This window comes from Panthera onca, chromosome B4 (genome assembly GCF_046562875.1).
Source record: "Panthera onca isolate mPanOnc1 chromosome B4, mPanOnc1 haplotype 2, whole genome shotgun sequence".
Taxonomy (NCBI): Eukaryota; Metazoa; Chordata; class Mammalia; order Carnivora; family Felidae; genus Panthera; species Panthera onca.
The window spans coordinates 22499728-22520458 of NC_138345.1; the positions used below are offsets into that span (position 1 = coordinate 22499728).

General features: G+C 45.4%; 1 protein-coding gene across 10 annotated transcripts in view; it reads left to right on the forward strand.

Annotated features, from left to right (window-relative positions):
* KIAA1217 (KIAA1217 ortholog) overlaps positions 1 to 20731 on the forward strand; it is a 447053-nt gene that overhangs the window by 373033 nt on the left and 53289 nt on the right. For 9 of the 10 annotated variants that reach the window (XM_081796071.1, XM_081796072.1, XM_060659150.3 and 6 more), the window contains one exon: positions 10280 to 11112. In XM_081796071.1, coding sequence (XP_081652197.1) covers positions 10280 to 11112 — 833 coding nt within the window. Of the gene's footprint in view, positions 1 to 4098; positions 4355 to 10279; positions 11113 to 20731 lie in introns of those variants that run through there. The other variant, XM_060659154.3, reaches the window with a different exon arrangement.

Here is a 20731-nt window from a genome sequence, read left to right on the forward strand (position 1 = left end):
TGTATATACACGTTTGCACATATATGACTAGTGATGCAGTGATATCTATATAGTGATAATCAGTGATACAGAACAGAGAAGTACGTATATGCAAGTGTAATGTATACAGACATATACTACCATACATGTAACTAATTTTGAGGCAAGTAGATAAAACCTAGTAGTAATCAAGACAGTGTCTGGATAATTGGATCCAAAGTCCCCTGAGATGTCTATTATTTTTTTCCTTTGCTGTGAAAATCTGGATCAGAGAGTGAAGCAGACAAGGTACTGCTCAAGCCGAGTTCACCACGCTGCCTGCTGAAGTTCAGAGCTCAAGCAGATAAACATTCAGTAGTCCCTGCGGGGAAGGCCTTGGGGGCACGGTTCCTCTCAGAGCAGTACACAGTGTCTTAGAGGACACGTGGTTTCCCACTTAAACTGTGAAGGAAGCAGGGACACGGTGGCGAACCTGAAGGCGGGCATTCTTGCCGCCTCACGACTTTGTCACCACGCGAGGTTGGGCGAGGTTCGAAACTCCTGACGCTTCCTTTTCCTAACCAATCACATGGGGATAGGAGTATCAGATCTGTGTGTGGTTCCCCGAGTTCAGAGGTCCGCGAAATAGAATCACAATTGTAAGCTGCAGACGGCTGGGTGACCGTCTTGTGTATGTGGATAGGTGTGTCCGTAACCATCGAAAATCCTTCATAGCATGAGAAACATTGTCAATAAACAAAGCAATGTATTATATGTTGCAGAATGCGTGTTGACAAGCCAAATGGGAGTTTAGGGAACAGTCAGGAAAGGAAAAATAAAGTCGAAGGCACTGAAAAGTTCTATTTGGGTGACAGAAATGACTTGCCACTAGAACAAATCCACAAGCCCCAAAGGGAGATGCATAAAAGAATAGCGTCCTTACGGGAAATGCGTGAGTGTGCAGGGAGATGGGGATGAAAAACGAGGACTTATTTGCACTATCTGTTACAAGTGGTAGAGAGGAGATAACTGTTTTATAAACTGTAACTATTTTAGGTGCAAAAGGAGGCTGTCCTTGGCCTGGATGATACAGGAGTATCCCAGAAGATTAAGTATCAGTGAGAGAAGCACATTTTTCTTTTATCTTCCCTGCAGCTCCACACAGTTACTGACTGTGGCTTGGAAGCTGAGTGATTTATTTAACATCCCTTCATTCTGTTCCAGACTGGGATCTTTAATCACCGTTGGGCAGTGTTACGTCAGCTGGGTCCCGGTACTGGAGGGCTCACCAGTGCTTCCCATGTCAAAATATTTGTGGAAATAACGCTCCTCTTAAATATAGCCGTCAGCTAACCACTGACTGGACCATCTCTTTGCTGAGAATTGAATAATTTTGGCAACAGTCTGTCTGTCTCGTGTCTGGGAGACATTCCATTTATGATCAGATGAAACGTTAATAGTTTCGCGAAGACCTCACAAATGACCGCCTTTGCAATTTTAACAGTGTAAGCAAGACGGACTTGAAATTTCCCAACATCGTAATTACTTCCCTTCACCACGCCGTCTTCATGCTCATAAGCACATTTTAGGTTTCCTTTTATCATATGTAATTTTTTAAAAGCCAATAAAGAAATGAATGAGAGAGAGGAAATAGAAATAAATTTCCCCAAGACTGTTAGCCTTACCAGAGCATAAAAATTATTTCCTGTTGAGGTAATGCTGAATATTTACTAGCATGTTCTTTTTTAATACTAACTCAAAAGAAATAAATTGCTTCCACTTTGCTTATCGTGCCAGTTAATGAAAGGAAGAAGGGGCATCGATAGTGAGAAGAACAAATTCACAAAGGCCGTAGCCTCCCAAGGTGGGTCACGCAGAGGAGGGTCCGGCGAAGAAAGGACGCCAGAGTGCGGGGACGCGGTGGTTGGCCGCACCCAGAATGAGCCACATTTTGGGGTGAGTTCTCCTGAATGAGCTGTTCTCTGGAGAGCACGAGCCGGACAGGTGAAGTCAAATCCTGCACAGCACCAGGATATTGCTTAGGAAATTAGCCCGCCTGGTTCTTCACCGGGCACTCGAGGACCTTAGGGTCCTCTCTCGAGGGTGACCTGTGTGCTTCGTACTGGAGGATATTTAACTCATCCTGATTCACCGCAGCTTTCAAACTCCTGATGGTGAATTACAGCTCTCCTCATGACGAGGCCATGCGCGTGCTCTCCAGACCGTGCCCTGAAACGTTTCAGAAAAGTGAAAGGAAATTGCTCTGAACGTGACGGGAAGGAAGAGATGGGAGACGTAAACCAGACCTTCTCTCACCTTGCACCCCCCACCCCGACTTGCAAGGCAGCTGGGTCAACAGAAGCCACCTGTCTCCGCCGTAGCCGGCGTGGACGCCCGTGTGGAGTATGGCGTGAGGCACGTAGCGAAACAGCGGTGAGCGCTCAGTGCGTCTGTTTTCCGGGGGGGACAGTGTGGCCCAGACACTGCACATTCATTCATCCGTTCTTACAAGCCGTCCTGCTTGTGTAAGCAGCAGGTAAATCAGTACAAGAGCCGTTAGGACATCTGATGCCGGAAAGCGGGGTCTTCGGGGGCTATGGTGGGGGTGGAATCATGGCTTAATCAGACAAGGGAGACCAACCCCTACATCTCCCTTCCTGGAAAGCGTGTGTTTGACTGCAGAAGCAAACCCTGCCAAATGTGTGCCAAATGTTCCAGGGGCTGATAGCGCGCGTGCTTCCCATACTCTGGTGAGAAATCACAAACTCCTGCTGATGAGATTAAACATCGAAACAAGCGTTTTCTCATTCCTTCTACTCTTTTCCGACCTCTTAGGTGGCATCTGTTACAACCACTTCATCCAAATATTGTGTCTAACGAGGCATCTTAGGAGGGTGACAGTGCCCCGTGCTCCGTGGTCCCCCGCCCTTAATAGCCACAAAGCATTCTGATGGCAGTAAACAGTTTTCTTTAGAAAGCCTGGAGCACTGACTGGATATGAACCTGAGAGACGTCATGGAATTCTTTGGGTCAGCAAGAACAGCCTCGAAAAGCCTTAAAATGTTTGAAAAATGCACAGGCTTCCCAGAGCCTGGTCGCGGGGTGTGGAGTGAGGCCAGTGGGTTTCCAGCCCTGCATTTCGAGTTACTTGTCGCTGGATTCCCACTTGGATAGCTTTCCTTTCCCCTCCGTCCCTAAGGGCTCAGAGAGCATGGTGGTGATTAAACAGAGCCTACCCGCCAGCTAAGGAAGTGCTTTTTCTCCCTCACCTTTTGTGAGTGAGGCGTTGATACCTGTCCTCTGTTCAGCGCTGCACAAGCCACTTCTTGTTGGGAACACACACCTTCTTGTGCCTGTCGTCCCGCAAGAGATCAGCTGCATTGACAGCAGTTGCCGATGGGGCGGGGCGGGGGGGGGGGGGGGGTTGGGGTGCCTCTGGAGACTGCCCTGGTCTCTGCTCCTCAGCCTTGTTGAGGGTGGGGCAGAAGGATTCTGGCTCCCTTTCTGGAATCCCCTCGTGGCGTAGCCCTAGTTTTCCCTCCCTCTTCTCTCTCAGGTATGTTTCCCAGAACGATCGCAGTTACTTGCCCGGCGCTGGGTAGGAGTGATTCATGGCTGCTACCCAAAGTGCATCTTGGTAAAACCAGGCTGGTTAATTAATAGACAGCCTCCTTAATCACCCCTCTGTTTTCTTTCTGCTGTTCAAAACCAGGAGGGGAGAGGCTCTCGTTCCCTTCACTTGCCAGGCCACCGACTTCAAAAGTGTGGCAGCAGAATGAGTGTTGGGTGCTGCTGGCCTATCTAGATTTTTCTCAGCGGATCACACTCGGAGAGTTGGTCCACTACGGTAATTAGCGTCCCGGGGTTTCCGATGGTCTTGCGGTGGCTGGTTGTCTGTTTTAGGGATCCTGTTTGCCTCTCCGTCCGGTCTAGTTTGTCACGTTCCTTTCACTGTTAACCCATTTACCTAGGCCTCTCGGAGTCTGTTCGTTGGTGTGTGTTTTCCGTGTAAGCAATTGTTACAGGCCTGAGTCACCCGTGAGGTAGCCTGTGGTTGGATGTGAGCTGAGGTTACTCAGTGACTAATTTCCAAGGGGAGGAGAAACTGGCTTATCATGGGGAGGAATACTTTTCATCCATGCCTGTGACAGCCTCACTCGGAAGACTGGGGGAAACAGAATGGTTTTTTTTACCGGTTGTAAACACTCAACCTGGGAACGTTTTAGGATCTGTGGCCTTTGCGATTTCTTCCCTGAAGACAAAGCTGTCTAAAACATCCAACAGTGGAACTGAGGATTTAGATGAAACCAGCAAACAAAGAAAGCGCATAATTGGGAGCTGAGCCAATGTGCTTTTTTCACGGCGTTAGTTGTACAGGTGATTTCCTTAAGAAAAAGTAAGTGGCTTTAATTCTTTGAGGATGAAAGAGTCTTATAACAATCCTTTTCAGTTTTGTCCGGTTACTTCATTGTGTGGTCTGACTGGCTGGTGTGTTTACAAATTCTAGACTTGGAAGGGTGGGGTTTGAAATACAATAAACTGTACAGAATACTCCCTTTCCGCAAAGAATATATATATTTTAAATACTCCACAAAGAGACGTGATTACATGAGACAGCTTCCCAAAATGATTTGAAATAAACATTTTGCATGCTAGATTTTTTTTTTTTTCCAGAAACAATTGTAAGATTTTTGCCCCTTCTTATCTTACATCCAGGCAACTTCTAAGTGAGCAATGTTTGATTTAACTTACTGTGTTTCGGGGAAATGAAATATAGATATATGTTAGGATTCCTAACTCAAATTTCAGATAATCCATTTGAAACTGCCCCCAGATTCTTTCTGGTCTCTAGGAAGTGTGGCCCAAACAGCGTACTGAGGTCTGTGCTGTGGGCAGGGGCAGTGGCCTCTCGGTCAGAGCCACGGTGCTGAGCTCCGGAGGAAGCCCCACTGTTTATAAGAGCTGGAAGCAGTCAAACAAGAGAAAGCAGGGGTTTGGGCAGTAATGGCAAGAGGGAGAAGTGATGCTCAACAAAGGAAGGCGTAGAGTAAGGAGAATTGTCTGGTTCATACATTGCTAGTGATTCTAGTGAAGATAATCGAGTATTTTCTTTGTCTGGGCCGAGGTTCGAGTTGTGTTCCGGTAAGGTGTGAAAAGACCCTTTATTCCTGGGCTTAGGTTAGCTTTTTCTTGCTGTACAATGAAATTCTTCAAAGCCTACATAAAGACATTACGTGTTGAAGGCTTCTGGGACAGAAGTATCCGTGACACAAGGGTTCCAGATATTTTGAGAAAAATAACAGGATAGGATTAGTGGCATCAGAGACTGGCGGGAGAAAAAGCGAGTCAGATGTACAGATATCTGATATACTGTATACTGATATACAGATATAAGGTGAGTCACAATAGTGTGTGATGTGTGTGTGTGTGTGCCGCTAATTTATGTTACTTTTGAAGTTTGACATAATTTTCTCCTAAGAGGTCTGACTTCCAGGCCTAGTGCAGGAAGAACTCAATATGCATTTAATGCCATTTGTGTTAAACAAGAAAACAGAACAAAACCGTGCAGGTGCCTGATGCTAGGAGATCTCTCCACAGAAAGAGCACTAAGCTGTAACACTGGGACTTCTTAAGATTATGTATTAGAGAATCTTAACCATCATCCTCACTGCCAACCAGAGAGTGAATAACCCCTGGAGGCTACAAAGTCCACTTTTTCCTGGAACAGCAAGTGGTCTCCTTGGGTGATCATGGCGAAGACTTGAAAAAGATTCTCTTTTCATCTCCCCGTCGCTTCTGCCTCATTTTCAGAGAGAGTGCCTTTGGTTGATCCATATCCTTTCGTGGATGAACCTCAGTTTTAAAATTTTAAAGGTTCATCCTAGTTGTAGGCTTAAAACATTTTCCCACAGTCTGATGGAACCATCGTGTCCTTCTCTTCCTGGGCTGAGGGGAATTGCTGAGGAGGACATTACCATGGGTTCTTTTATCAGGGGTCTTGTAAAGTCAGTCAGAGCTTGGCAAAGCAAGATAGGAATTCTGCCAAAGACTTCCAACCTCCCAGTCACCAGGATTGATGGAGGCATTCAGTCTTAGGTCACCTGTTCTGTCATAGCTGAGTCCTTGTATTCACCGCCACTGTGGATGACTCAGGTGGACAGCGATTCTTTCAGTGACCCCGAGGGGTGATGGCAACGTTGGTTTGAGATGGACAAGACAAGGCCGATAGGCAGCATTACCACTGGGTACATGATGCTGATTGCGTACAGATAGGATCCATCCTGGTTGGCCAGAGTCCCATTCCGGTTGGTTGGCACCCATGTGACATTAGCTACCAGATGGTAAATATTTTGACTATCACCCACATTTGCATATGAGTGCACAGCCTATCAGAATTACTGTTGTTACTTCTCTTTCTGAATTCATCTGTACGTGGCACCAAGAAAGTCTAGTATTAGAGATTTGGGTGTGTTTTATTTTAAAAGTTCGTTATATAATGTACCTCCCAACCATTTCTTCTCACATCAGCAAACTTGTTTTTTTTTTTTTTTTTTTTTTAATGTCTATGCAGGTGTCTGTGTTGTTGTTTTTGAAATTTTTTCGATGTTTATTTTTGAGAGAGTGACAGAGACAAAGACAGAGTGCAGGTGGGGCAAGAGTAGAGAGAGAGGGAGACACAGAATCCCAAGCAGGCTCCAGGCTCTGAGCTGTCAACACAGAGCCCAACACGGGGCTCAAACTCATGAGCAGCGAGATCATGACCTGAGCCAAAGTTGGCTGCTTACCCGACTGAGCCACCCAGGCGCCCTGGTATCTCTGTTGTTTTAAAAGAAATTTACTCAACTTTTCATTAATTAAAATTAATTTTCTATTTTCCTTTCATTAATATTCCTCATCCTTCTAGACAGTTCTGTACTACTTGAACTATTAATGTGTCTTCTTACTCTCTTGCCAGGAAAGGGGGGCGTTCACTGTGTGTTAATTGGGGTCAATTTGGATCCCCCAAACCCTGATGTAATCTGAGGCCAGATAAAGACGACTAATAGTTTGGATTATTGTTTATCCAGAGGGATAAACAACAGACATTTGGAACCTTTTTTAAGAAATGGTATCAGTAATGACAACAGTTACCTGTCTTTCGTTGCACTTGATTTGCCCTGCGCACTCGCTGTGTTATGTCTTACACACAGTGGCATGTTTGAATCTGTATGAATTTATCTTTACCTTTGTTTGGATTAAATCTTGTGTTGTGTGGTCTGATTGCGTGGGGAGTTTGGCCAGATGTGTGCTGCTGCCTAAGCCAGTGCCTCTTGTCTTTTATGATCTATGAAGCCCTGCTTTACTTAACCACTTTTCTTTTTGCTGAGCCTTGCCTTGTGAAAGATGGGGTGGTAGAGATATTTATGAAGGATCTGTATAGATCTGTTGCAGAATTTCTGACGTATGGTTACTCAGCCATTGTGGGAGGACAGTCTTGTATGTCATCACACACTGACCTTGGGGATGCCCTCCTGGTCTAAGGCCCGGAGCCCCTGAGTTACGAGGGTGTCAAGTGAGTGAGCAGAGGGAGGACCATGTGGGCTAGGGCGTCAGGCCTGGGCCACGTGGAGCAGATGCACCTGGAGCCAGACCTTGACCCTCAGTCTTGGTTTGGATCCACAAGGGCCAGGAAATGGGGAGAGAGTCCCAGGGGTGAGGACAGCCTGAGGACGTCCCAGATTTGGTTTAGAGGGGGGAGCTGACTAGCCTGTTGTGGGAGTGCACGTGGGGCTAGTGGAGATAAATTGTAGCTGCACGTGAGAAGCCTGCATGCTCTGGGGCCCCCACCAGGGGATTGAGGAACCAAATCAGTGATGCACAGGTAACACACCCTCGGAAGGTTCCTTTTGGTTGCTACATATTTGTGTCTTGCCTGCATTTGTTTTATTGGTCATTTCTGTTAGAAAATCCACCATCATTTATAAAACTCCCGGACCAGGGATATTCTGCACTGGCAGATTCTTCCAGAGACAAGATAAGGAAGCTGTGGGGTTCCCAAGGCTTCTTCCTCTGTGTGTTCATCTAAGAAACATACAGAGGAATGTACCTTCTCAAGGGCAGGAACTTGGGGGCTTATTTAGAACAATGCCTTATTCTTCGCAAGTGCTTGGTAAATATTGCTTACTAAATGAATGCATTTGTAAGATAAGGAAACAGTATGTATTCAGAACATTGGTCTCTGTTTCATCCTCATTCAGCCTTCTCCTGTTGCCTCTGTTTTGTTTGTTTGTTTGTTTGTTTGTTTGTTTGTTTTTTTCTATTCCTCCCCATCACTCACACTGTGGGTCTCTTGACTGCCCACTTTGGTTTTGGTCCATTTGAGCCCACCTCCTCTCTTCCTCATGCCCCTACCTCACCCACCTCCCAACCCTTCATGTTCCCCCTGTCTGTCACATCTGCCAAAAGTCTAGATAGGAATACGGGCTCCTGTGATGGTACAAATAGAACTTGAAGAGTGAGCTTGGTAGGTGCCAAAGCTGTCTGTCCATCCCTTCCCTATAGCCGTTTGGAGAATCTCGGTGAGTTAGCTATTACCTTCTTTGGCTTTGACCAAAACAAAGTGTATCAAATATTCATATTTTGAATTAATTTGTATTTTTTATTCTGCCCCTTGCTACACACAGTAGCGTAATTGCAAACCAGTTTCCCCTTGCCCCCTTACCTTGATTCTTTTTTTATTGACATATAATTGACAAGGTAGCATTATATTGGTTTCAGATGTACAACATAATGAGTTGATATTTGTGTATATTGCAAATGATGACCAACAATAAGTCCAGTTAATATCCATCACCATACATATTTACAGTTTTTTTTTTCTTGTGAGAAGAACCTTTAAAATCTACTCCTCTACTTACTTTCAAATATACAATACAGTATTACTAATTATAGTCATCATGCTATACATTATATCCCCATGACATTTATTTTACAGCTGCATGTTTATACCTTTTGACTCCCTTTACCCATTTCACCCAACCCCAACATCCTGCCTCTGGCAACCACCGGTCTGTTCTCTGTGTCTATGATTCTTAAGTCATTGATTCTTTACTCCTCGTTTCGTGCAAAGGAGAGCTAATGGAAGACCGAGTGGGAGTCTTCACTCTCCTGGACTGGATGGTAATGACACCACCCAGAAGTCACTGCTGCCTGGGCAAGAAGTACTTGGCTTATGACGGTCAACTCCATCAGGCTCTTTATCACATGGCAGACCCAGAAGGGTTTTCTTAGGATTCTCACTCTTCACCATGCCTCAGATTCCTTTCCCTCTTCTCTACCTTACCCACCCGCCCCCCCACCACCATGAGTTTTGCCTCCAATTACATTCTTACCTCTCAGATCATTATTTTCTCCCAACCTCTTGGAGCTGGTTTCTCCAGTAGAGGGCTGGTGAAATAATGAAACTTACTTCCAAGTTTTCCCTGTGCATCTCATTACCCTCTCTGGCCACGTCTCTAGATTGTCTCTGCTTGGAGAGATGGGAGAGATGCTTAGTAACTACTTTCCAGGGGCAATACTGGAAAATGCGCCCCGGACAAATTTTAGAAAATAATATTTTAGCACTTTTGATACATTAGATTTGCATTTATTAAGTGTCTCTGAGAAGCTATGACCTGCCAAAGCAAACCACTGCGGTGTTTTCCCCCCAAAACCTCACAATGTTGAGCTCTTTATTGGGCGTATTTGTTTCTTGGGGTTGCTGTAACTAACTACCACAGACTTAGTGGCTTAGGACACCAAAAGCGCATTCGCTTACAGTTGTTGAGATCAGAAGTGCAGAATGGATTTTACAGGCAATATGAAGGTACTGGCCGTGCCTCACTCCCTCTGGAGGCGCTAGGGGAGCATCCGTTTCCTTGCCTTTTCCAGCTGCTAGAGGCCACCTGCAACTCTTGACTCCTGGCCCCTTCCTCCCTCTTTACAGTTACCAGCAGAGCATCTTTTAGTCTCTCTCTCTGGCCCTGCTTCTGTCCTCTCGTCTCCTTCCCTGACTCTGACCCCCTCCTCCCTCTTGCACATATAGTAGGATAGCATTGGGCCCATCTGGATAATCCCGGATATTCTTCCCATCTCAATATCCTTAAAAAGGAACATCCGTAAAGTCCCTTTTGCCACGAAAGGTAACATAGTTCCAGGTTCCAGGGATTAGAGTACGGGCATCCTGCTGAGGGAGGGGCCGTGATTCAGCCTGCTACATCAGGAAAGCCACACTGTCACACCGAGACGTCTCTACGAATGTGAATATCAAAGGAGATTTTCTAACGTCTTGTTTTATTTTCAGATGCAGAGAGAAATTGTTTATGCAAGAGGAGATGGCCCTGGTGCCTCTCGGCCTGGATCCACAGCTCATCCACCCCATGCCATTCCAAGTTCTCCACCATCCACTCCTGTGCCCCATTCCATGCCTCCTTCCCCATCCAGAATTCCTTACGGGGGCACCCGCCCGATGGTTGTTCCTGGCAACGCCACCATCCCCAGAGACAGACTCTCCAGCCTGCCAGTCTCCAGATCCATCTCACCCAGCCCAAGCGCCATTTTGGAAAGAAGAGATGTGAAGCCGGACGAAGACATGAGTGGCAAGAGCATTGCCATGTACCGAAACGAGGGCTTCTATACTGATCCCTACCTTTATCACGAGGGACGGATGAGCATAGCCTCTTCCCATGGTGGGCACCCGCTGGATGTCCCTGATCACATCATTGCATATCACCGCACGGCCATTCGCTCGGCGAGTGCATACTGCAACCCTTCCTTGCAAGCAGAAATGCATATGGAGCAGTCACTGTACAGACAGAAATCAAGGAAATACCCAGATAGCCACTTGCCTACTCTGGGCGCCAAAACACCTCCCGCCTCTCCCCACCGAGTCGGTGACCTGAGAATGGTAGACATCCATGCCCACCATAACGCCCACGGGCCCCCTCACACCCTGCAGCCAGATCGGGCCTCTCCAAGCCGCCAGGCCTTCAAAAAGGAGCCCGGCACCTTGGTGTATATTGAAAAACCACGGACCGCTCCAGGATTATCCAGCATTGTGGACTTCGGCCCACCTCTAGTTGAGAAGCAAGTGTTTGCTTACAGCACTGCGACAATACCCAAAGATAGAGAGACCAGGTAAGTTGGTGAGGGTGGCCGCGGGTGGTCTGCGCGCGCCTGGGAGTTATTGAGGACCTCTCTTGAGAGTCAAACCGAGGGAACAGGTGTCGACTGAGCACCAGCCCTGTGCAGCGTGCCCTGCGGGGGTTGGAGAAGCCACAGAGGAGGATCAAAGGCCATCCTTGTCTGCAAGGAGTTTCTGAACAGTGGGGGGGGTCAAGTGAAGCAGGCCAGTAGCCATGCTAAAGGGCGGGGGGCAGACACACAGTGCGGTGACGCATGCTGCGGGCAACGCCAGCCTGGGGGGGCATGGGTCTAACGTCGTCATCAGCGTAAATCTGAATAAGTGGAAAGAAAATTGCGATCAGCAGAAACCATTTGGACTAAGAGATCAGGAGCTCATGGGAATTGATCTGTGCACGAAGAGGAGTGAGTGGTTCAAGTTGTAAGTGTTCGAAATGGCCATTTGTGTTTTTCCTTATAGAGTGCAATTTTGCTTTCTCATCTGGCCTTCGGAAGTGGAAAGAATGTGTCACTGTCTGTCATCTAGGGTGATAAAGCATGAATTTGCATAAAAATAGATTGGTTTAGATTTAATACTCATTCAGAAGCGGTACTGAGATCAGCAAAATTTGTCTAGGGAATGAGACACTCCGAGTATCTAAATTTCTTTTTTAATGTATGTATTTTTATAACTTTCCAGCCCAGTCCATTTTTAAAACCCTCCAAAGTTCATATAATAATAGAAAAGCTAATTTTGATAGAGGGACTTTCTCTAGCCTGAATTGGTTGAAGGAAGCCAACATAATAATTATAATCCTAAAAATCTGGTTGAGGAAATGGAGTCTGAAAGAGGTTAAGCATCTTACCTGTTGTCACATATGAATTCAGTTGCTCAGCACTTTATTAGAACCACTATTCCCTGTTCCTCACCAAAAGGGTAGTATCACTTACATACCATCATCATCCCTATTTTATAGATGCAGAAACTGAGGCTCAGAGAGGTTAAGTACTTCCTCAAGGTCATAAAGCCAGTAAGTGGCATAGAATGTCCATATCTATTAAAGAGTCCATACTTTTTTTTTTTTTTTTTTTTTTTACCACTGTGCAATATTCCGCCTGATGGGTGAGGATTTATGAGCTACACCTTTACCCAGCAGAGAGGTAAATTGAGGTGTGCATTCTGAGCATTTCAACTAGAATTCTTCAAAATTTGTTTCAGGACCGGATGCTAAGTAACTGCTCCTGAAGGAGATTTACAGTCATAAACATGGTAGCATTTGCATAATTATGCTGCTAAGTATATACAGGCCATTTAAAATATAACTGCCCTAGCTAGTATATTAGCGCAATTATGCAGCAATGGGGAAAGAAAGAAAGAAGAGAACGTTTTTGATAGATTTTATTTGCAAAAAATGAATCGTATTTTGTGAAAGTAAAAGTTTCAAAACAAGAGCGCCGGAAACAATTACTGAAGCACAAAATTAGAGCCCATTGTTTCCCCCTGTACTGTGCTGTCATCTTGGATGCATTTAATCTGTATACTTTTAAGAGTTCAACCCTTAAAAGTCCACCTTCGTGAATGCAGGGTCCTGTAAAGCGCCACATCAATTTCTGTTGCCATTGCAAAATATTAAAAAGCAAATAAATCTTGAGAGTGCTTTTTATATGAAACTCTGAAGCGAAATTTTACATCTAAGATATGAAGCTACAAAAACACAGGAGGGGGACTAAGAAATCAGTAGCGTTGCTTTCTTTTGGGCACTGCTGAATTCAAGTGCTGTTCAGAAGAGCATCGTATATGAAATGGCCCAGATAACTGCAGGATGTTTGAAATCAGAGAGAAAAATTCTTTCTTTCCCATCTGTACTTAGGAAACCTCCAACGGTAGCTTTTTTGGGGGGGAGGGGGGGTGTGAGAAACATGATTTTATAACAGCTCTATTGACTTGAAAATGACGAGTTAAAGATAAATTTCATGTCGGTTCTTATATTTAGTCATGTGCCTTGATCTAAAGAATTTGGCTTCTCTTTTCTTATAAAGATGTTTCCACAAGGCATCTAGTGATGACAAGTTATATATAGAAGATCTGGGGGGAAAATAGCGTATATAATAGAACATAGATGATGGTAGGGCTCTCCTCCTGAGATGGCCATGGATCTTGGGGGCAGGGGAGCAGATTCCAGCCACTTTGACTTTCAAGACAGCAATTCTTCTATCTGAGCTTCTAGAAGGAAAATGATCTCAAGTGTTAAAGTGGCTTTACACAGATGACGTCCCTTCAGCTGGGACCCCAAGAAGAGAATGGTCCATGTGGCTATGAGGGAGTGCCCGGGGTAGGGGAGGGCGTGTGACAGATGACTCCGTGCATGAGGTTCTGTCTTCCCTAGGTTATAAAATTCCTTCATTAAACTGCATCGTTATTTCTATTCACGGCACATAAAACAGCCCTTAAGAACTGTAAAAATCTAGGACATTTATGTTTTGCTACTTTCTATTTATAGTGTGGATCCTATAATGTAAAGTATCTTTATCGAAAGAACACTCAGAATTCAAGAGTGCTCATTGCAAAGTGACTAATCGCTCTCTTTCCAAATGTATAACAGATTCTTCCTAATGTAATATTTTTCAAGACATGGTAAACTCATATTTTTATACCATTCCACACTACCGTGGCTAAATTCAACAAATGAGTGAAGAATCCAGCAGGGAGCAAATTCTTGCCCTGCCTAGGCACCTGTATGTGGAGAAAGAAAAGCCATGTGAGATCCCATCGTGATTTCTAAGAATTCCCAGATTTAGAGAAGCAGAGTTCCCTGCCCTGGGCCAATTAGAAGAGGACAGGGAGCTTCTGTGTGCGGGAGGAAGCCCACATGCTCGCTGGTAGCTTATGTCTGTCCTTAATCACCTCATCTCACTTTCTTACTTTATGAGGATTACGTGTTACTGTGTTGGTAGCTTTGAGGGGTGGGATGCATGCTTGGTTGAACAACTGATTGAGTGAAAGTCTAAAATTTTAAATTTATGTCGTTTAAAAATGGTCACAGTAGGGGTGTCTATGCAGCTGTCGGTTAAGCGTCCGACTCCGGCTCAGGTCATGATCTTACAGTCCATGGGTTTGAGCCCCGCGTCGGGCTCTGTGCTGACAGCTCGAAGCCTGGAACCTGCTTCAGGTTCTCTGTTTCCCTCTCTGTCTGCCCCTCCCCCACTTGTGCTCTGTCTCTCTTTCTCTCTCTCAAAAATAAACATTAAAAAAATTTTTTTTTTAAATGTTCACAGTGACTGGTAGACCTTTGAAGGTTTTCTAAACTATGCTCTATCCTACTGGAGAAGTGAGCCTGAATGACTGAAAAATAATAATTTTTTTCCTTTTCCTGAATGTGTAGTCCAAAGTGAGCCACATCAGAGACCTCCTAAGTAGTTACACTTGGGATCTTTCTAGAACAAGGTTTCTTAACTTCTGCACTAATTGATATTTGGGACAGGATAACGTGTTGTTTGCGGGGACGGAGGGGTTCCCCTGAGATTCAAAGGATATTTAGTGGCATCTCCAGCTTCTACCCCACTAGATGTCAGTAGCAAAACTCCCCTCTACCCCGCCCTAGTCATGACAATCAAAATACCTCCCGAGGTTGCCAAATGCACCCCCTGCACTGGGGGGATGGGTGCAAAATGCCCCTGTTTGAGAAGCACCCCTCTAAGGGAAATGTGGACTTTTTCTACTCAATGAAGTGGAGAAACGAAGGAATGCCAATTGTGACCTTCATAAAACATGGCTCCAATTCTGCCCTTCACCTCTTGGGAAAGCAACTTCATTACTGTGGGAACGTACTATTGGTACTGTCACCTATGATTCAATCAATCTGTGATCAGCCATTTATGGAGAGGCCACAACGTGTCCTGTTTATGAACGTGAACTCCAAAGCCAGACTGCCTGGGTTCGATTCCCAGTTCTAACACTTGCCAGCAGTAGAGACTTTGGACAAGTTACTGAATCTCTGTCTCAGTTTGCGTATCTGACAAATAGAGATGATAGTAACGAATCTACCTCACGGAGTAGAAAAACTCATGACAGTTAAGTGCCATGTCCCGTGCCTGGCACATAGTAAGTGCTCGAGTGTCCCCACTTTGAGCAAAGCTCTCTGCTAAACAGACGTCAGTACGCAGAGCTGGCCAGGACACAAGACCGTACCTAAAGAAGCCAGGAAACAAATTGTCCAGTGTATCACCAGGAAGAACATAATGCAGGTGGGGGGTGTGGAGACCATAAAACTGAAGTGTGAACAGAGAACAGAATTGACTGGGCTTAAAGATCCAAACTAGAATGTCGCGAATATCAAAGCCACTTTCAAATCCATTTCAGGAGAGTAGTCGGGGTTACATCTCTTCTTGGGTCCAGGAGCAGAAAGACAAGCCGGGATTAGGGCATCCTTTTAAATGCACCAGAGCTATCTAATTGATGACAAAGAGACCTACCAGGTAGAGCTGACATTATGAGTTTATCTGTTTTGATGCCTAACAGTGCCTGACTGATTCAGCCCTTGTCTGAATTGCTTTCCCATGTAGCTCTAATTATGGATCAATAAATGTTTATTGAGCCCCTCTTAAGTGCTGAGCTGAGGACTGGATGCTTTACAGCGTACAAAGAAACATAGATGTGGTCCCCATGCACAAGGACTAGAAATCAGGAAGACAGCATATAAAACGTTAAAAGCATGACACAAACAGATAAGCTGTGCCACAGTTCCGTACGGGAAGCTTCTGAGCTACAATTGTAGGTTAAATAACTGTTTTCGCAGGAACAACCACAGCAGTAGGGTTTCATTCACGGGTGGTGCCCAGGGATGTCCTTGTTGTCACCTAAGAGTGACACTATCTCCTAGTGAAGAAGAAAGAAGGGAGGAGGCCATGCCAGGCCACTAAGGGGGAAAGAGTGTCTCTCCCTGAGGCTGGGACTCCAGGGGGAGATCTGTTCTCACACCTCCACGTCCAGCTGGAAAGTCAGGACACGTTTTTTTCTTGAAAACAATGGGGAACAATGATAGCACTAATAATACATTGTAGGTTAAAGAGGCTTCTGTGGGCCAGCTGGAAATCCAACCACCAATTCCGAGTTCTAAACAATGAAAGTACAAGTAAACTTTTCAATTACAAGGCTATCATCATCTGGGGACTGCTTGTGCATAATTAATTCAAAAGAAGTGATACAGACAGTAATTGCTGTGAATTCAGAAGAAAAGAGAACTTTCCTGAACTTACACTGGTCTGGGAGCTTTCATGAGAATGTCGGAATGGACTACAATTTAAGGGACATACACAACGAAGTGAAAAGATAACATTTGGAAAGACAGACTGATCTCGATTCAAAATTTGCTCTATTTCTGCCATTATGGTACTATAAAAAATGGCATCTGGATATGACGTTTTGCCAGCCTCAGAAGTCAAATGAGCGCCAATAAATTGAATTATTACTTAATTCACAGGAATATAACTTCATGGTTGAGTATTCTTTGCTTGTCATTCCTTAGGCTGCTAGATGCAGGCAAGAACTGACTGGTAAACACAATACTTAACGAACTGACAAGTTTATGAAGGTAGCTTTGCTCTTACACAAGGGCTATTCTACCAAAAATACCAGTGGAATGAATGTCACAAGGTCTGTGTTACTTTAAGCAAACCAATTTCTCAAAAGGGAAAGCCATCATCTGTCACTAATTAGATGAAATTAAATGCACCCTGTATCTTCTTTGAATATTCACAAGGTGCTGTCAGTCAGATGCCTGACGTCTGAAACCAGAAGCAAAGCCAGAGTAACCTACATCCTGTGCGACTCAGATACTCCCTTCTCCTTGCCTTCTTCAAAGAGAAGAAAAAATGTTTAGGTACAGGTTCTTCCTCCTTGAACTATGGCAAGAACAGTTCAATGCAGAGTCTTGCCCGAAGCAATGCAAAGCCAGCCCGAAGATAGGATTCCTCTAAGTAACCCCATGGCCCAGGAGGTGGATAATCCCAGGTCCTCGTGATGTCAGGGATGCATTTTAGCCTCATTTGTGATTGGTTGTCCTTCTGTCTGGTAGAGATGGAGATTTACACTGGTCCTTATTGAATCTTTGGAGTTTGTTTTTCATAAATGAAGTGTTTGAAAAATATCACCAGGTCTAAGGATTCATTCAAACTTCCAAAAACCTCAGGTCTTAAAAAGTCTGCATTGCCCACTCCACTCGTGTAGTACTAGTGAATACCTCCTCTCCCTCCCTGTCCATCCTCAGAGCTGAAGGGGTCTTAGAGACCACTGTGCTCATCATTGACGTTGTAGGAGAAACAGAAAAGCCCATGTCTTGAGCTACTCCAGCCACATGATGTTTTCACTGTCAAACTGTCTCAATATGGTTTTTGTCTTTGTAATAAAGGCAGTATGTCCCTAACTTTCCCAGTAAACACAAGTATCTAAGAAGACAAAATACAAAAAGACATGATAGACGCCAACGGTAGGAAATGTCTTCCTTCCTTTTCCCGAGTCATTATCTTTTGAGTTCATGCTGCGATTTCACAGATCAAAAGCAGTTGGGAGTGGAGAACTTATTGTCACAGCTCCCTTAGGACCAGTCAAGGGACCATCTATCCATCACCGCTGATGCTATCTCTCCTTGGAAGGTGAATTACAGGCCCCTGTTCAGGTAGCTGGGACATGAATGAACGGCTGTTCCTACCGGTTTGTACCTGTACAAAATGTGAGATGTCACTTCCAGAGCATGAATATGAAAGCTTCCCCTCAGGGAAGAGAAAGAAAATGCAAAGGAGGTGATTTCATACGCCGGGGTGTAGGCTTGTCCTGGAGAGTGAAGGTTCTTGGCCCCCACGGAAATGTGGAGTGCCTCACCCCAGATGATGAGTCACTGTGTGAGGCAACTCAGAGCCGTGCAGGGAGCACCAGATCATGGGATCGCAGGTGAACTAGCCGTGTGTCTTTAGGAGAACCTCTGCCTTGCTAAACCTCCATGCCCTTCGCTGGAACCTCTCAGTGGTTCTGTGCAGCTTTAATCAACATGGGTAGAAACTGGACAGTGAACTGGAAAATTCTCTATAAATAAGAGCAATACTGACTTCTTCCTGCAGGGCCACTGGATCTGGCCATTTGGATGTGGGTATCCTCATGCCTGACTTGGGACTGTATTCTGGTCCCAGCCAGGACAGCATGCCCAGAAAGCAAGTTGTGAAATAGGTTAAAAGCTACCTGGAGAACTCCCAGGCGCATTTGCTGTGCTGGGCAGAACACGGTTGGAACATCGTTTGCAAGGAGTGATTATACTCTTGGGAGCACAGACCTGGGTGCGGCTGTGCTTTGCCTGACCTGCTGGGCCTGCCACACCTTTTTTTTTTTCTTTGCTTGTCAAGATCACTGAACCAGAATGGAAGGAAATCTGTAAATGTGTGGGACCTAAATAAGTTCCTTCCAACCAGAAAATTCTGTAATTCTAGAATTCTAAGTCTGGCAGCATTTCAGACATGGTATTTGAGTGTTGGGCATAAGGAGATTGGCAAGGGGCAGGAGACTTTGAAGGGCCTATTTCCTCTGCATGCTGAAAGCTCATTCAGCCTTTTGCATAACCTGTCACGAGTTCCTCCATCACTGGCTTCCTGTGTTTGAACCTGTCAGGCCTTTCCTGCCTCAGGGACTTTGCATATGCTCTTTCTCTACCCTGTGCCCTCTTTTCCCACATGTCTACCTGACTGGCTCCTCACCAACATCAGGGCTTTTACTCCAACACCATCAGCTCAGCGAGGCCCTTACCGGCCATTGTAATTAAAGTTACAACACACACACACACACACACACACACACACACACACACACACACACATAATTAAATACATAAAATACATATTTCTATATAAGACCATATACATCTATTTATACACATACATAAATCGTTGTTGTACCATTACCCTCATCCCCTAGAATGTAAATTCGATGAGAGCAAGCCCTCTGTTTCATTCACCGTTACATCCCCCGGCCACTGGAACTGTGCCTGGCACACAGTCGATGCCAGAAAAATACCTGCTGAGTGAATGAAGTCAAAGGGGTAAAAGGAAGCCAGGTGCACCCCTAATGTTCTGTGGGTTATAAGGTGTTTGCACATGTACTTTCTCCTTTGCCGTCATTTCCTGGGCCTCTGTAGGATGACAGCCCTGTGGGACAGGGAAGGCTGTTGTTAGCCTAGTTTGACGGTTGAGGAAGCTGAGGCTTGGAGGCATTAAGTGACGTGTGAGTACAGATTCTGTGTTCCCCACCCCCCTCGGATGTCTGTTGGTTGGCTTGAACCCCGTGTGTCCCAAGATGAGCTCCTGTCTTCTCATCTCAGGCACGGCGGCTTCATTCATTCCTTACTCAGGTGGAAAGCCTCGGGTGCCATCTTGATTGCTGGCTCTCGCACTCCCCATTTGGACAACCAGAGAATGCTGTTAGTTCAGTACCAAAGGTTCCTTGACTCCAGCCGTAGTTCTTGACCTCATGGATGCCACCCTGGTCCCAGCCACCACCACTCTTACCTGATCTGCTACACTTGCCTCCTGCCAAGTCTCCGTACCCTGCCCCTGCCCGCTTCTGGAGTCAGAGCACAGGTCTAGATTAATTCCTGGTCCACAGTTTTTGCTTCCATTAAATTGTATTAGTCTAATGCTTCTGCTCTTGCCCTGGGACTCCCCTTAGAACACTCTTCTACTCTCTTCTCCTTCCCCTTCTCCCTCTGCTAACTCCTATTCTCTTGGGCTTCATTCACACATTTCCTTCTAGGAGGAGGTGCTCTTCCCCAGGAGACTGCTCTGTGTCTATCATCCAGGGGCACCTGATTGCTTGCAGCACACGCACCTCTTAGAACTCAGCCAGCTGTGCCCACCCCATTGGGGTCCTCTGAAGCCTGGGGTCGGCAAGAAAGACTGGCATCCTTTACCCCCTCAGTGTCCGTCCCAGCACTCACACTCAGTGATTGTTGAAGTTGCTGGCCTTCAAATGTCATCTGAGTCCTTTAGGGGAAACAGCATCAGTTACTGGCTAATATGTGAAGAACTGTTTATTCCGAGGAATACTGTCATTCTCACAAAATTCTCTCTTAACATCCCTATTACAAACCTCCATTTTCTCAGTGCCTCCGTGAGTTTATGAAGAAAGATTAGAAATAGCTTTTTTCCCTGGCCCCTTGTAAACGGGGCTCCATTTTTGCCTGTTTCTTTACAGGTGCCGTTAAATGCATGTATCTTTGTGCCCATAAGTAAAACGCAGAGCATTCCAGGTGAACACCTCAGCTTCGGTCACGGTTTCCTTCTTCACTTGGTGAAAACTTGGACTTTTAGATCTAGACAATAAAAGCATACCAAGTAAGAATGTGAGGTCAGAGCATGTCTGTGAAGAAGCGCTGAAGGTCTGTATTGGCCAACTTTGAAAGGTTATCCGAGCAGATATTGAAGCCACAAGAGATAATGGATTGGAATGTGACAGACAGGAGGCCAGCTTCCCACACTGAAGTTCTCCAAGGATGTGAGGGAACTTCCTAGATGCTCGTAGGACATTCACAGATGAGTAACTCAGAATTCAGAAGCATGGGAGATGTTGTGAGCTCAGACAGAACAATGAATTGAA